General features: G+C 35.7%; 1 protein-coding gene across 8 annotated transcripts in view; it reads left to right on the forward strand.

Moving 5' to 3' along the window:
• The window catches only part of ZFAND3 (zinc finger AN1-type containing 3), a 166,137-nt gene that overhangs the window by 34,662 nt on the left and 114,191 nt on the right, over nucleotides 1–17,284 (forward strand). For all 8 annotated transcript variants that reach the window (XM_086878361.1, XM_086878365.1, XM_086878360.1 and 5 more), the window contains exons 2-3: nucleotides 772–812; nucleotides 2,710–2,736. In XM_086878361.1, the coding sequence (XP_086734487.1) occupies nucleotides 785–812; nucleotides 2,710–2,736 (55 nt within the window). In that variant the 5' untranslated portion in view covers nucleotides 772–784. The remainder of the gene's footprint in view (nucleotides 1–771; nucleotides 813–2,709; nucleotides 2,737–17,284) is intronic.

A 17,284-nucleotide genomic window follows, 5' to 3' on the forward strand; every position in this document is an offset into this window, starting at 1 on the left:
AACCTCAATTTTTATTTTATTTTATTTTTTGAATTTTTATGAGGCTACTGACTGTGGCATAATTGCATATGCACTTTGTAGACATCTGGGAGGCTTGAGATATTGATGCTGTTCTCCTGCTGTTTTTCTCTCAACTGAAGGTTGCTGCCCTCAAAGCTAAGCCACCCGTGTGGATCATATGAACTATCCTAGTCCATGTTAGTGCAAAGGCAGGCTATTTTAAATTACTGCAGAATGCAGCTGCAGGTAGTCATGAACACCTTGATGTAATAAACCATTCCTTAAACCATTCTAGCTAGACTTCCAAGAGCACATCTGTCTGTGTCCTTATAAGTACAATACTTAATCTCTCCATTGCTGTATTGTATTCAGGATTCATCAGGACTGGAGAGTTGTTGCCAGGGGGAGTCTAATATTCAAGTGGAATGTATTGGTGCTTCCTGTCTATCCTTATTATCACATTGCAATACAAAGATTTGAATGATGAATGTGTAACATATACATTGAATGGTAAAGTAAGTTTATTTTCATATATGAGGTAAATGTGTAGAAATCATGTTTTGGAAACTCTTGGAAAGAGATTACTGTACAAAGTCTCTGTCCATACTCTTGTTTCTAGTTCAGCCACTTCTAGCCACTTAGCTTTGATTCCTAGCCATTTAAGTTCTTACCTTCTCTGTACCCTTGCTTCATTTCCCCCAAAGCTTCCCTGTATTGATTAGAAATAAAATGAATTTTTTAGCTCTATTCTTTTTTTATTTTTTGCCCCAGGTCCAGCAAGACTATGAATCTCTGTTCCAAATGCTTTGCTGGTAAGTGCAGTAAAAGGTTTTGTGTTTCCCTTAGATTATTGAAACCACATTGTTGGCATTTCCCTTAGGATTTGTGCATGAGTTTTCTCTTCCTTAAGTGTGTATATGTGATGAGATTTTCCTCACTTTGGTGCTTCCTTTATTTGCTAATCTAGAACCCCTTGTGTAAATGTACCCCTCAAACCTTGTTCTTGAAGTTTAGGGAATTTAGGTACATCCTTGAACTACAGAGCTCAGTTGCCAGCACAGCTCCTGTACAGATGATGTGGTTTCCACAACACATAAGTCTGAATTGTAATTTGGAATTTTGTAGGATTTATTTTCTAATAACTTCTATATATAGAATGGATAAAAAAATAAAAGTTGGTATAGAACACCTCGTTCCATTTCCTTTAACTTGTAGTCCTTGAACATTAAATCATCAGTAAGTCATCAGTAGGCTGTTCTAATTACTTCATATTTTCTTGTTCTTACGTTATTGCTAGTGTGTAAAATCTTAGGAATTGTTATTGACCTTTTCCTGTTAGCAGCTTCTAACTTTGCCCTTCTGAATGAATTTTTTGTATTACTTAGAATTGTAAGCTTAGTTTTAATTGTAATTAAGGTCCTGACATAGCTTAACTGCCTTGGGGCAATAGATAACATTTTAAAAGGTTCAGTATTTTTTTAAACTTCAAAGCTTTTTTAGCATTTTTTAAACAAAAAATGAATTTTAACTCAGATTTCAGATTCGATTCAGCATCACTTCATTAAACAAACACGTGGGAAATGAAGATTTTTTAAAGGTTGTTCAGCACAATGTATTTCTCTAGCTGTTTTCCAAAGGTATGGGTCTCTGGAAAGGGTATATTGAAGAAAAGTGAAAGTGATTTCTTGTACTCTTTCCCTACTGACCACAGTCATAAACAAGTCTTTCATTTGACTCAGTAGGACTGTTATGTTCATATTAGCACTGTAAATAACTTGTGTTTGTGTACTCAGCAATGCTGGGATTCTGATTCTGAGACATCAAAACAGCCCATCCCTCATTTGCTGAGTTTAGCAGATTGCCCAACACTTCATAGCCAGCAGACCAGGCATTAGGCAGAGTATCTTTTCTTGTGGCTTTTACTGGTTTGGATTTTTTTTGTTTGTTTGTAATTTTGTTTCTTTTTAATGAGAAGGAAAGTTCTTGGCTTGTATTCTGCAATTTTTCTGAAATGCCATTACCTCTGATAAAGTTAATTTTTCTCTGCTGTAAAACTGTAAGATGAGACCCTGTGTGATTGGCAGGGTGTGGATGGGAGAGCTTATGTTTTTAAAATTTCAAGATGATCCTTAGAGCCTGTTTATTTTAATAACAGAAGTCTTTCAAGTGTTCTAGTAACTTAAAGTGCTACTAGTGGTTGGAATAAAGATACTGTTGAAGGTACTGTGGAAAATGACAAATTTATTCTGTGTTATTTAGATTTTAACTATGGTTCCTTCAACAAGTAGTATTGAAATAACAAGTTCTTTCGGAGTGATAACTCAAAACCTCTCAGTGTCATCATTCCAATATAAAAGTGTTTTTCTATTATTTCTTTTTTACCCCTCATGTTACTAAAATATCTTTTTGCATATTTTCTATACTAGCTACAGATTTGTTTCTACAGGTTTCTAGCTACAGATTGATATAGAAAGATATGTACTCCTGTTTCTGTACATTTAACCATCACAGGTAGTAAGATTTTAGGGGAAGTAACGTGCTGAAAGATGTTTTTCACTGTTTCAGGTGCTCCAGAGAAAGGATATAAAAATATTTCCTCTTTTTTCTCTTTTAATATGGCAGGTTATTTATTCAAATGTATTGTAAGCAGAGGGAAATTTTCAAAATATTATTTCTCTTGACCATCATTTCCTTTTTCTTTTATTTCAGAAAAAAGAAATCCACACAATGAAAAAGGTTAGTAACTCTTTAAATTACTTTTTATGTTAATTTTTTTCTAGATGGAAGAATCCAGTCTTCCCTTTTTTAAAAAAAGAATAAATTTTATTAGTAGGAAGGACCCTTACATTTGTGTAAGCATTCCTTTTATATATATATCAGGGGAGAAGGGCATCAAGTCCTCAGGGGATGAAATTTTCTTTTATCAGTGCAGTATGATTTATTCCTGGAACCTTCCTACCTTAGCAGTTTTTTCACAGTTTCCAAACTATCAACAGGTTTGTAAATACATGATCATGAAGTCTTTGCTTCTGTGTTTCCTGGCTTCCCCATTGTTCTGGTTCTGCCAGGACAGGGTTAATTTCTGCAGTAGCCAGGAGGGGGCATGGCTGGGACTGGAGGTTATCCTGTACCACTTCACTTCATTGAAAAGGGTGAGGGAAAAGAGACACTCCTCCAGGGAGAAGGGGTTGGCTTCCAGTCAAGAAAGTCTGGCAGAGGGAGTGGTTGGGTAGTGCCAGTTCTGAGCATTTTGCATATGAACCACTCTCCTCTCTCTGATACATATTTGTTTTCAGTGTTGTTGCTGTTAATGTTTGTTTTCTTATCTCATTGCTGTTTCCAGTAAATTTTTCTTAACTCAGCCTGTGATCTTTACCTTTGTGCCTCCAATTCACCTCTTCAGCCTCTCACAAGGGGAGGGGGAAGTGAGGGAGCAGTTTATGGTTTGGAGTTTCAGTCGGACTCTTAATTCAGGAATATCATTCCTAAACCATGACACCCATCCCTTGGGTTAAAAATGATCAAGTTTGACCTCCATCAGCTTAATTAGCCCAGAATTGGAGCAAAGGGTGATGTCAGTTTGCCTTATTGTTAGACCAAATGCTTCTGTTTTCTAAATTTATAATCAAAACAAATTGACTGAATTTTCACTCACATTTGTCCAAGGACGAGACAAACTGCAAAAGCAACTAGATAATATAGCAGGGAGACTGGCATTCCTTCTTTGACTATCTTTTGTACTTTTTCTTATATTAAACTTAGGAATACTGCTTACAAGTTATTACAGAGATTAAGTTGCTCAGTTTTCTGTGGCAAGAATGAGCTGCATACTGCACAGATACATGCAGCCCTTTGCCTGTAACTGCCCAATGTTTTGATCTAAATCCAGAAAGTTCACTAAGCTTTTCTGTACAGCCACAAAATTGCTGTTCATTTGCCACAGCAAATTAACAGACTAGTTCTTAGCTTGCACATAAGGGTTCATAAATACTGTAGAAGAGCTTGAATTTAGGTGCCTTCTACAGCTGTCTTTGCCTCCTCTTCACACCATCTGCCTGTTCCAATAAGGAATACCTGACTTGTTTTACTTAAACCCCGTAGAAGCAACAGACTGAAATGTTCAAGAGCGTCTCTGAAATAATTTCAAGTTAATTGTATTTCTGCAAAGCACTTCACAACATTCTGTCTCCAATTCAGTGCTGACCATGTGTTATCCATGCCTCAGAGTCTCCAGAAACAGAACAAGTGTAACCCTACATATTGAAGTGCTTCACATAAATAGGCTCTTTAGGTGGTGAAGACAGTTGCTTCAGACTTTCCATGCATCTAGAATATAAATGCAGTAAAGTGGTGTGGGTTTTGGTGGGTTTTTTTTTGTCAGAATACAGTCTGGTAAGTCAAAAAATATAAATTATGGCCAGAGTGTCTCTCTTAGTGGCACTGCATCTTTCAAGAATGCTGCAGTCTTTCTTCTTTCAATATAGTAAATTGCAGATTCTGAGTGATTAAATACAGGACAGTGATGAGTTAAAAATTTCAGAAGTACTCTATTAATTTATCTTGGCTCCAATTAGGTTTATGGAAGTTCTAGTATCAGCTTCAGGTAGGGACATTGTTTGAGTACTTTTTGAAATGCCAGTTGGTAAGGTAGGATCTTTCAGGCAGGAATTCTGCATTTATGGAAACAGCACCTGGTACCTCAAGAATTCAATTTTAATTGGAACCTCTGGGAATCAGAGTCACAGAATGAACTGTTACTAAGTAAGAACAAAAATTTCAATAGAGAAAATTATAAGAAAACACTTTCTACTTACATCACCCCCAAAAATGCAGTCTATCTTTAATACATTTGATTGTGAGTCTGGAAGGCTTAATTTGTGTTATGTTCCTATAAGCAATGAAAAGAGAGGTACAGGAAGTGGATTTCAGCTTGTTCAGTAGTGTGTGAAGCTAAAGGTAAGTGCAGCACTGGATGGTTTGGTGGAGAGATGCAATTACAAAACTAGAAGATAAAATATGATTTTATTTGTGAATCAAAATCCTAGGCATTCTGTCTGAACATGTAATTAAAAGTTCTGGAGGTGGCTATTCATCCCTTAATCCAGCTCTGCAATATTTACATTCATGTTGTGCAAAGTACTGGATCACCATCACTGAAACTGAAAAAATAACTCGGCCATATAACCCAAGAATTGTCTGAGTTTCAGGGGCTTCAACTCATAGTTCAGTCTTACTTTTAGGTTGAAATAAAACACATTTTTTTAATTACTGGATTCTTGATAACTAAAAAATTAATTTTTTTTTATCTTCATTATGCTAGCAGAAAGTCAGTATTGCTAGAACTGCATTTGTATTTTCAATACATATGTTTAACTCTATGCTAGGTTATTATGAAATTTTGAAACTTTAATAGTATTTTTTATGTTCCTGAATTGAAAAGCTGTAATAAGGAGTGAAAAATAGATATTAATATGTACTATATATCATCTGAGTCTTGAAGTATCACATTATTCACCTATTGCCTGAACTCAGATGTCTGACTGTAGAGTTACTTCATATTTTTGCATATCTTAACCTTCCTCCTTTGTTGAGCAGACCTTAATTTTGTCATGTTTAAGTTACATGCAGTTTTTGGAGCTTACAAAATGGGCAGTTTTTTGTGTCTCAGACTTACTGAATAGTACAATTTCCTTTTCTCTCAGTTTTTGTAAATCTTTCGAGCTCTTTAGAACTTGTTGTTGTTGCTGCCATGTCTGGTAGTAATAAATCCTGTTGTAAGCATGAGCTGACAAAAATCAGTGTTCCTGCCTAAATAGATTTTGCTGTTAATTACCTGCTGATTTGATTTTTAGTCAAGCTTTTAGCTTGCTTGCAGGAAACTTTTTCAGCAAATGCATTTTGCATGTTGCTAGTTCAGATGATGCTTTTTTGACTGTACCCTATTGTATGGTAATTACTAAATTATGCTTCATTCAGCATTGTGTTCATAAGGTTTTCTACACAAGACATTTCTTTTTTCAGTATGGTATTCCTTTTGTTGGCTTCTAATAGAAGCCAGTGCCTCAATATGTTGCATCATTAGGTTAGAATTTGCTGCTGTATTCATGTTTTTGCATTTTGAAGAACGTGGACTGCTTGCTACAAAAAATGACTCTCACTGGCTGGAGTTTGAAAGTAGTCAAGCTTCATCTTTAACGTCTGTTACACAGTCAAGCTTGCAGCTAAATATTTGTTTGGAAAATTGTATAGCTGTTAGAGTGGCAACAAAAATGTTTCTTATTTCTAGGGCACCTTCTAGTAAAGAATATAACATTTCAGATTAAACTGTAGATATTGTTTGGCATACATTTGATTTATTTTTGTACTCTGTCCCCAAAGAATTTCCAGATGGGTAAACCTGGTAGGAAAAAGATGTCTTAGTGTAATTACTAAGCTTGAAATATGAGATGTGTGTTAAGCTTGAAAGTCACCATTAAGTGGAAGTAAGAAAAAAATTGGACAAACTGCTTCAGTTATTTATACACTTGATTTGCACTGCTGGCCCAAATAATTCCTTTTACTCTGTTAGCACACATTATTCTTTGGCTTTAAAAAAAAATTAAAATCTAAGTAGTAGTTCTGTTTGCATTGTTAAAACAAGACAATATTTTGTGGAAAGGTTAGGAAGGGATTTTTAGTTGACTCCTTTTACCCTAAACTGTCCTAAAGGTTTGGAGGGGAAATACAGATCAGGAGAAAATTAGTTTATTCAAATACAGTTGTATTATCTAAGCTTAGGACTAATAATTTTACATTTGTCAAAAGTAAACATCACAACCACATCATCCAGCGTATTTATAAGGTACCTTTCTAGTTCTTATTATATACAGGAGAATTGGAAATTTGGGAGAGAGAGATACCTAAAGCTTTCTAGCCTTGCTGAAGTTACAGATTGCATGTTGAGTGAAGTTAGTAAAACATTACTCGAGGGGTCCATACCTACATTGTCATGGCATGGAAGCTGCAGAGTAAAGTGCTCCTGTGTTGCTTTATGTCAATACTGATATGATTTGGCTGTGCATTGTATAAAAAGGTATGGAAGACGCTGTGTAGAAGATACAACAATCACCTTCCTGGAACCTGGCTGTGTAAAGGCATTGTGTGCACAGCAGTGCGATGAGGGGTGTCAACAGGGAGTATGGCTAGTGGCTTGGCTGCTGGTTTGGTGTGCTCAATTATTTTGTCCTTCTTCATCCTCCTTTAACTTCCCCAGATAAAATAGTGGGAAGGGGCAAGCACTGATGGAGGGCAGACCCATGAAATTTCTGTGCAATTGTTAGTGGAAGAAAGAGTTTTTTCCACAGCTGTCACTCAAATGTTGTGTATTGAGGTAGGACAGATTTTTCTTTTTCTCTTCTTTCTGGCTGCTTTAAGTTAGTGGGGCATTATCTTGTCACATAAGTGTTTCTTCACCAACTCAGTGTAGTAAAATTGAATGCCTTTTAATTAATAACCATTATAATCTTATAGTCAATCAGTCATATCTTCAAACTATGCTGTAGGACATTAGTGCTGGTTGGATTGTGTCTTGCAAAATTAAATCTAGTAGACTGGGGCTAATTTGTTAAAAATATAAATTATAAAATATAAATATAATAAGCACATATTATATATATATTTATTATATAATAAATACAATAAGTTATATAAATTACACTAAAACAAAAACATGACTCTTTCTCAGTACTGGCTACTTGAAAAGACTGCCAAAGAATCTTAATTTAATTTTTTGCTCTTGTCTTGACAAGACATCATTGGTGTTTTCCATGTATTTTCTTATCTCAGGGGATTGCCAGTCTCATTGTATAGATTGATCTACAGGCAAAGAAAAGTGCTTAAGCTCTTTTTTTCCTCAGAATTATATTATTTTTAGTTTTTCATAGCTTTGTTTACTAGTATTTTTTTTTCTTTATGGTAAAGCCAGTTTCTTTCTCTTTTCTTAGTATCTTGTTCCCCTTCTAACTCATAACCTCTCCAAATGATTCGTTGAAGCACCAGCTGTCATTTAGTCTCTTGTATATAGGTTGTTAATGTAAAAAAAATGTTCAGAAGTACAACTTAATTGTAATGATGTTTGCACTTTGCCGGTGCGAAAGTGAAGTTACCTGTTGAGGATGTGCAACCCACAGGTTTAATTTATGTAACTTCTTTATTACTCCATTCTCTTATAAATGCATGCATAAGATAGAAGAAAGAATGTTACTCTTTTTTTTCTAATTTAGCAATTTGCTTGAAAAGTCTGTGCTCTGTTTTGCGTATTTGCTCATTTGTAACCCTTCTATAGTTTATAGAGACACAAGTGATTTGTTCCTTAGCCTCCCTGTGGAGTTTGTTCCATATTACAGTCTAATTCCATGTCCGTGTTGTGCGCTCCTGAGATGTTAATTTGTATATTTTGATGCAGTTAATTTCATCGTGTTTTTATAATCCAAACTGAATCTAACGAGCTATGTGCTTTGGGGACCCAGCCTTGCCTTGCCAATAGAACAAGTGGTTACTGAGGGAGATTGTTTTAAATAAAACATGGCACTTTTGCATGGGACCAGCAGCCTTCAGGGAATAAAAAGAGGTTATTTAACTCTTTCTGCCTGAGAAGAGAGGGCAATATCAGAATGCATATTTTAGAAACATTCAACGCATTCCTTTAAAAGTGTTATGGAGATTCATGATTTGTCTTTTACATAAAATGTAGTTTGCTATTGGAGATGCATTAGGCACTACTGCCTGCAGAGTATTTAGGAATTCATAAGGATATGTGTCAAGCTGACTGCATGTTTTCTGGGGTTTCTGATTGCTAATGCCAAATCAAAATTGCACAGCACTAGCATCTACCTTTTTCTTTCCCCTTGTACTGCCAAACAACAGGCTGACAGATAACAGGAGTGCCAGAGGAGGTTAACATTTCGAAGTAGCTGGGAAGATGTGTTTTATGATCAATGTCACCCTGAAAACTAAAGCCTTCTGATAATGTTTTCACAGTTTTAGTTACTTTCCCATGAAAGTTTTATAAACATAAGTTGTTCATCACATTCCTTCTAAGAAACGTCTTCTGATGGATGTTTCGCATGACCAGTGTGCTTGGGAAGGTGATAACTTAATTATCCAATCCCTGGTCATTGTTGAGAATCTATAAATACTGGAGGCAGAGAATAAAGGTTGGTTCTTTCCTGTTCTAACACTGAGAAGCGTTTGTGTGAATAATTTCGTGTCCTTCAGCGACATTATCCAGCATTCTACAGTCTTCAAACTAACTAAACTTCCTTGTGAATTCAAGCAAGACAACAATGATTTAGGAAGCTAACTCTACTTTGCAATTCTTTCTTGCATTCCACCCCGAGCATCTCCTTTCCTCTGTCATTACTGTTAACACATTTGACCATCTCTAAATGGAAGTAGTTACTATCCAACAGCGAGTCTTAGTTAAGGACAGTAAGAAAGAATTTAGGTGAACAGTCATGGCAGTTAGACATTTCAACAGTCCTTGCATACACAGGCAAGGCAAGACCAGGAAAGACCTCCCTTGTGAAAACCCTTTTTTTGAGCAGCTAGCTGTAAGGGAAGTGCAGCTGTTTGTGTATGGGACAAATGTGATCTGGTTGATAGAATGAAATGTAACTGATTACTTTTCAGTTCTTTAGCCATTTCATATGAAAGAAATATGTTCTAGCAGCTAGACAGCTAGGATCCTGACTTGATTTCCTTTCTACAGTCAATGAGGATTTCTTTGTGATACTAGCCAAGCTGGGTTTTTTGTCTTGAACTAGAGATGATACTATTTCCCTGCTGATTTTGGACAACCTGATTTTGGATTTGCCTTTCATACCCTTGAGGAATGTATGCAGTTAGGGACCTTTATTCCTAGTTTAGGGTTCCCTTATTTTGTTGTAGCCTTCAGAAGTCATAGGCAAAATTTTGGAATTTCAGTTCTTTTCTGTATGTTTCTTTTCTGTAGTTGAATTTCTGTTCTTCATCTTCTTGATACTTTATCTTCAGTCCAGTTTGTTTCTCCTCTTAATTTAAAGGAAATCATACTGCACTGCTACAATTAATGCATATAATTTCTTTAAAAACTTTCGATGCTTTTTCTTATGTAGCCTGCAAACACGCTAGTCATTGTTTATTCATGCCAGTCTCCTTATATGTATTGCAAAACATTCTCACAAAGTTAGTCACCAGAGGGCAAACTGCTCATGCAGATTTAGTCAATACAACTATAACTTCCTGCTTTTTTAAAAAAAAGCTCAAGTCTGTGAGTGAGTTTCCATGTAATATTAATTAAATGAGAAATTTAATGACTGTTGTATTCAGAGATAAAGAAACAATTTTACAGTGATCGAGATGGGATTTTCAAAAGGTAAAATTTAAACTGTTGGATTAATTTGCAAGCATTGCGGGGGAAATACCCCTTTAGATAATCTTCTTGTTATCACATTAAATATCCCTTAATAAATAAGTGATTAAATATCACTTAACTATTAGGGAGAAAAAAGTAGCTTAATGCAGTTTTCAGCTGGAATGTCTTTATCCTTAATTTTAAGTAGATGACTCTCTATTATGGGGGTGGATGTGTGTGTGTGTAGTCCTATGCTGGAGATACAGATAAGGCCTTTCTTGAAAAGTAACCTGAAATAACTGCATTTCTAGTAGTTGAACCTGTAAGATTTTGTTCCTTTCCTTTGCAGACATCATAGGCTGTTGGCTGAATCTGGCACTGAAGATTTAGGAAATGACGAGACAGGTTATAGTGCTGTAATAATTAATCCAATCTGTGTGTATTCATTGTAACTGTCTTTCAATGATGATAGAAGGATCAGAGTACAGGAAAGCACAAGATTACTGGTGTAATCTCCTGGTTTAAATCACAAGTCATTAAATATCATCTAGGTAAGCTCTGTTTGCTGAAAATTTCTATTTTAAACAGCTACTCTATTTTGATGTGAGGATGCTGGGGGTTCTGAATCCACCATGGTTGGTTGTATTTCTAATGAATAGGCCGCCTCACTATTAAGTAGTACTGAAGAATGCCTTCTTAATTGCAATATTATAGGAACAACATTTGCACATTGAACTGAATAGAGAATTATTATTTTCTTTAGAGAAATCCTTTAAAGAACTCATTAGCCCCCTAGTGCTTCAAGAAAACAAGTAATTTGCCATCTTGACATTTGTGTAAGTCAGAGGTGATGATATTCTTTTTCACCATACATAGATCAGAATTTAAAGCACAAATGTCAAACATACACAGATACTGGATATCAGCTTTGAGAAGCCTTGGAACTGCAGTCTTTCTTAGCACCCCTCCCCCAAGACATAAAATTTTTTGATTCTTTAAGCATTGGAAGTACACACCTCTCTACCTCTATGGAACTGTGATGGTATATAATGCTTCTCTTGGTAAACCTAAGAGTAACTGTGAACATCCTGAAAATAAATAGAATAAATAGATTACAAAAGTCATGTCGAAATTCTGTAGCAGAGAAAGTAGGCAGAATTTAGTTCTCTTTCATTTTTCTTTGAAATGTTCCTTGGGGTTAAAACAAAGTCAAGAGCAGAAAGGAGTTTTGTTTTGCTTTCTGTAAAATTCCAGTTGTACTTTTTGAATGCCTTTCATTCTTTCCAGTAAGGAAGTTAAGGGTCCTCTAAAAGAGAAGTTCTGTGACTTGCATACGTTACGAAAGTAATTTAAAATTAAATAAAGAGGCCAGATCACAAGTATAAAAATAGATTAGATCAGGCACTTCTTTATTTCAGACTGCTTGACTTTTCAAGCTCAGTGTAGGATTTTGCCATCCTGTAATGCTACCCCCAATATTCTAGCATAAATAAATGCAGTTATGTGGAACTGTTAACTGGTACTGGTTAACAGCATTTGGAAGCCATGAAGCAGGAGTGTTGATTCTGAGCTGATGGGTTGCAGTCAGGTTGGACCCAAATGCTCTGTCACGGTTGATGAGAAGTGCTGAAACTGAACAAGCAATCTGATTAGAGTCTTCTATAGAGTCCGTCTTCTGAGATTGCTCTTTTCTTGCTGCAACAAAAGCCGCTGTAGTGATAGTCCTCAGAACATGATTTTTTTCTCTCTCCTATGCATTAAGGCTTCTGGAGGCTCTGGTTTGTATATTTTTAACTATTAATGTTATCCACATCCTATCTGTTTACTACTTGAATAAGTGAGCAGATGAATTTCATGATGTGCAAGGTTAATGATCCAAAGTATAAGGAAGAACCCTGGAGCTTTCTAAACATTTATTTTGTATTTATGTACATTTATCTACATTAATAGTTTAGCAACATTGGTAGTATTTTTATTAGGTTTCAGCTCCTAAATAACTAGAACTTTTGTATTTCGGTATTGGGGCATTTCTGTCCAGCTCTGTGGAAAAAGTTCCGTATAAGTGGAGAGCAAATTATGAGCAGACAATAGATGTCTTGGGGGGTTAGTGAGCATTAGAAATGACTAAAAAAAGTACACTTGTACATCTCAAATGCTATAGGATTGCTCAAAGTGGACATGGTATACACTGTAAGTTGTTTGTGGCAAGCTCAGTCAGCAATAAAAGACTCATTTATTTTTTGGTAATTCTGTAGGCTTTGCTCTTTTAACAAAAGACGCTGCAGTTTTTCCTTCTGTCTTGTGTTTTGCTTCAGAACAGAAAAAAAAAAAAACAAACCCAAAACTTAGAACACTTTAGAGAGTGTTTGTTGAGGTAAATACCAGTGTGGCTCACTTCCAAGCTGAGAAGGAGTTCACTGTGCTATTTACCTTTGTGTTCTAGCAGTGTTTAGTAGAGCATTACTGCTCTTCATAGACAAGCTTTCATTCTCTTCTGTTGACATATCTTGCCCTGCAATATGTGAAGAAATAGAAAGTTGATGCCAGTGTAGGGGAATCCAGTCTTTCACCATGATGTTTTCTGTGCCTCAGCATAGTCAGTGCTTAGCTTCAAGTTCTCAGCAGAATTGCCATCTGCTGAAACACTTTGAGCAGCAGTTTGAAAACTAGAGTTGAACTTTATTTTTTCCCTTAAGACTCATTAATATCTAGAGAAAATTGTGATAGGTGTAAATAATCCTAAAAATGCAAACGTATATAATGACTGTTGACATCTACTCAATTGACACAGATAAGTTCATGTTTAGAAATTGCTCAAACATTATTCTTCATTCTGCACTGCTTCTGTTAGTGTCCATAACTATTATTTCAAAAGAGGTAAAATTATTGTATAACTGGAAACTTTTGACTGTGAAGGTTTAATTTAAGATAGATACAGCAGTGACTTGTTTTGAATAGCAACACATGAAAATCATAGCTGCTGATATGTGGCTGCAGCTAGTTTGAGGTAACTGGATGTATTCCAGTATGAATATTTTTTTTCTAAATGAGCTCTTAAATCTATGAACAACTGAATTTTAAAAAAGAGTATCTCTGAATCCAAAATCAAGGTGGCTGGCAATATTCTCCAAATCAATGTATCTGGTAGCTGTGGGTAGCAGCAGGTCTCCAGTGCATTTCAGTCCTTTTTTTCTCTTCGTTTTTCTTTCTCTTTCTTTGAAAGGGTCCTGGTCAGCTTAAGTTGAGGAAAAATATATAGGAATATTCATCTAAAAGATTTAGAAATGCAAAGTGCTGAAAGTTTTTGTAACAGAACCAGTTTTTCTTGGTAATAACTAAATGAGTTTTTCTTCATGTAAAGGTCAGATTTCATGTATTTGTTCCCACTTGAGTTCTTTCTTGACAGAAGGAAAGCTATTTTGCACTTGATTTATAAGATACTTATTTTGAGTTAGTACTGCATAAACATCTGCCATTGTGAGCAGCACTGTGTACTGCTGACCATGCCATGGTGAAAGGAGTTTTAAGATACTTATAGTGGTCTTTCCTGCAGGTAGTGTAATAAAGTAGAGAATGTCCATTTACAGGAGAGCGGGAGTAATTATTTTAACTTGAAAGTGTTTTCTTTTTCATACAGCAAGCTTCAGTAACTCCCTGTAGTTACTGAACTCCCTGTAGTTATCCCTGTAGATAGAATGGTCAGTTGTGACTCCATCCACGTACCTGGGCCTGAGAAATTTATTGTGACTTAACTTGCAAGGAAGGGAAACGTATGGTTCATTCACTTAAGACTTCTGAAGATGATGTTGTCAGTAGGACTTGAGAGTGTATCGTCATTTAGGAGACTTCAGAAAATAATTAAAGTACTAAATATTGTATGCTCTTATGGCAGCTTGTTCTTTAGTTAGACTTAGCAAGGTTCGAATAAGGTGTTCAAATAAGAGTCTAGCTACTTTATATTTAAAAAAACAAGCAGATAATTGTGTTGATGTGATGACACAATTTATAAAAGTTCAAGTTGAAGATGATTTCTGTGAAATTTTTACTAACATTTCATTATCATAAAAACAGTAATTTTTACTAACAGTAGTGGTATGTCTAAATAAATAAAAAAACATTTGAGTTAACTTCTTATTCAACTAAGTAATCACCTCCTATGAAATTCCAGTCTGCTGTATTCCTAAACCATGAATAGACAAATGAAGTAGAAAACAGTAAGTGTTCAACAAACAGGACAAATACTAGGCTTAATTATTTTGTAAATGCACGTAGCCCTTAGTTTTTTTAGTTAACAGAAGTTCTAAATTTCATTATTAGATGTGAACAGTGACTAAGAATCAATCTTTAAACAGCTTCACCAAATAATAGAACATTTTGGTTAAAATGAGTCCTTGTGAACCAGGATTAGAATAACATTTTCTAAGTTTAAAATCTGAAAAATCTTTCTAGAGTTGTCAGGTTATACCTGTTTCTTCCATTTCTCTTTTCTTAGTGAAATTCAAAGTAATTCAGGCCCTTACAATTGAGGAAAATCATAAGTTACTGTGAGATTGTATTCTTGAGCAGGTTGAGAAATCCCATATTCTGTTGGGCGTTCTCCATCAGGTTGAGGCTAAGGAGCTGTATAACCTGTGTAAGCAACGAACTGCAAAGGCTGAGATGTTTGCTGGTTTCTACCCAACCTTCCTTTTTGCTTAGCCAAAAAGACCTTTGGCTTCTAGACATTCAGTGGCATATGTCTGGGCCATCTTCTTCCCTCTCTGGTTCCCCGTTCTCTGAAAGAATCAGGGTTGGGTGGGCGGGGAAGTTAAAGTGACATAGCATTTACTGTGTCCAAAACAGACACTTTTTTCTCCCCTCTCTTGCATTAGAAAACTCTTCTTCCCTTTTATATTGTGCCTTATCTTGTATTCAGCAAGGTACTGTATTCTAGTAAGGACACAAGCATCTTTATAAAGCACTCATGCATAACTGAGTTATTGAAGAGAAAGTTTCATGAATTTTAAGTGTACTTGGAGGTCCCAGTTGATTGGATGAAACTAGTAGTAAATTATTATTGTGGTTTTTCTGTGCTGCTCTTTGCTGTTCTGACTCTTTAGGTACACAGTTTTCTTCACTAGGACATGTTTGTAGTAGTATTTACTATCACTTATTAAATAGAGGCTTAATAGGGAGTTGCATTTCATGGTTAACTGCAACTCATTTTCTACCCTTTGCTCAAGGGAAAGCAAGCAGGAGACTTCCTGCCTCTTTCCCCAGTTTAACTGCTGATCAGGGGAACAGAGACTGTAAAAGTTACCTTCTCTTCTAAGTTTGTGCAGCAAGGTATTAGCAATTTTTCAGTAGTCCCCTCACCTATTAGCACATATTATACACTGTTTCAAGAATTAATTTGTTGAAAAGTTTATGCCTCCATGACCTGTTGAAGAATGGTATCCTCCTGCAGTGTTATTAAGTCATTTTTCCTCACCTCTTAAATTAATGTTGATGTTCCGTTACTGGATTTGTTCTTGTCTTCGGATTGGAACATAATGGAAAAAAATCTTATTGCTGGTTACATTAAAATTCATGGGTTAAATACTTTCCTTGAAGTAGAATTCAACTAGAAATATTACACTGTAAGATCATTGTATGATTTAGTTTTGCTTTCATGTATGAAAAATTGCTTGTGGAACATTCAAAGCATCAGGAGAATGCAAAAGATAAGGATGAGTGGAAATCACAGTGAGAAAAGGGCAAACTCCTGAAAAAGGAGATACTCTTGTCCATCTGTGTGAAAACAAGTGAAAACAACTCTCCAGAGTTTTGCCTTTAGTGAGCATTATAATGCCATTTCAGTAACTGCCTTGTGACACCGGTGATAGGAATTTTGTGTGGTGTATGGAGAGGTGGAAAAGCTGTTTGATATTAAATGTAAGTCCTGGTGGTTGGTTTTGGTTTTGTTTGCTTTGAACAGTGTCTTTTTACAAAACTGGGTGCAGGTTTGGAGCTGGCATTTTGCAAATGCTTTCACTATAGATTTTTTGCTCTGATTCAGCTCGGGTCAGCCTTAACTAGAAGTTATTGATCAGGAATTTCTGTTTGCCTATGGAAGATAAATAGGCTCTATAATCCTGTTTCTATTGAATACTTTGTAAAAATTTCAGAATACTCCACATGAAGCATTTACTTTTAACTTTAGTGAAGAGACTGATCCGTATAGGTGGAGCCGGAATGCTCAGCATAACCAATAAGAGGTTTGTGATGTGGAAAGAAATTACTTGTTTTGTTTATAAGATAATTTAATCATCCTACTTGAAGGCTTACAGCCCTGAGACAAAGCTTAGGTATAAATGTAGGTGAGTTGGTATTTGACAAGGGGTGGAGCACAGACTTCTGCCAAGGGGGATAGTGTATACAAGAAAACTGCTGAACAGTTTTACAGGAACAGAAAAGGTGAATGGAAAATAATTCACCAATTAACAGCCCTAAACAGAAGCACTCAGTTTTTTGATAGTTTTTAAGTTGGGCATTTCAGAATTCTGTATTCCTTTGGCAAGTGGGGATTTACTCTTACTGTCTTGTATTGGTTGTGGTTTTTTTTATCCTAGTGGGATGGCCCTCACACAGCAGCTGAGGACAAAGAAAATAATCTTCAGTTTGTTCTGTGGGACAGTTCTGGTTTTCCAGGAGTTTTTCTAGTCTTCTGTCATCTGGTTGCTCTCTTGTATAGTGGCAACAGAATCATATAAGGTGTATTCTTTTAATGCATTCGGTTAATGTCTTCAAGTGATATTCAGCTGTCTGAGTTATAAAATGAAATTAGTTTTACATTGGTTTTAATGGTATTGTGCCTGAGACTTTTACAACTGGTGCAAACTGCTGGTTTTAACCAGGAATTGAAAGTTGAGTCATGCACTGGATGGAGTGATA

This window comes from Cyanistes caeruleus, chromosome 2 (genome assembly GCF_971803275.1).
Source record: "Cyanistes caeruleus chromosome 2, bCyaCae1.hap1.1, whole genome shotgun sequence".
In the NCBI taxonomy this organism is placed as follows: domain Eukaryota; kingdom Metazoa; phylum Chordata; class Aves; order Passeriformes; family Paridae; genus Cyanistes; species Cyanistes caeruleus.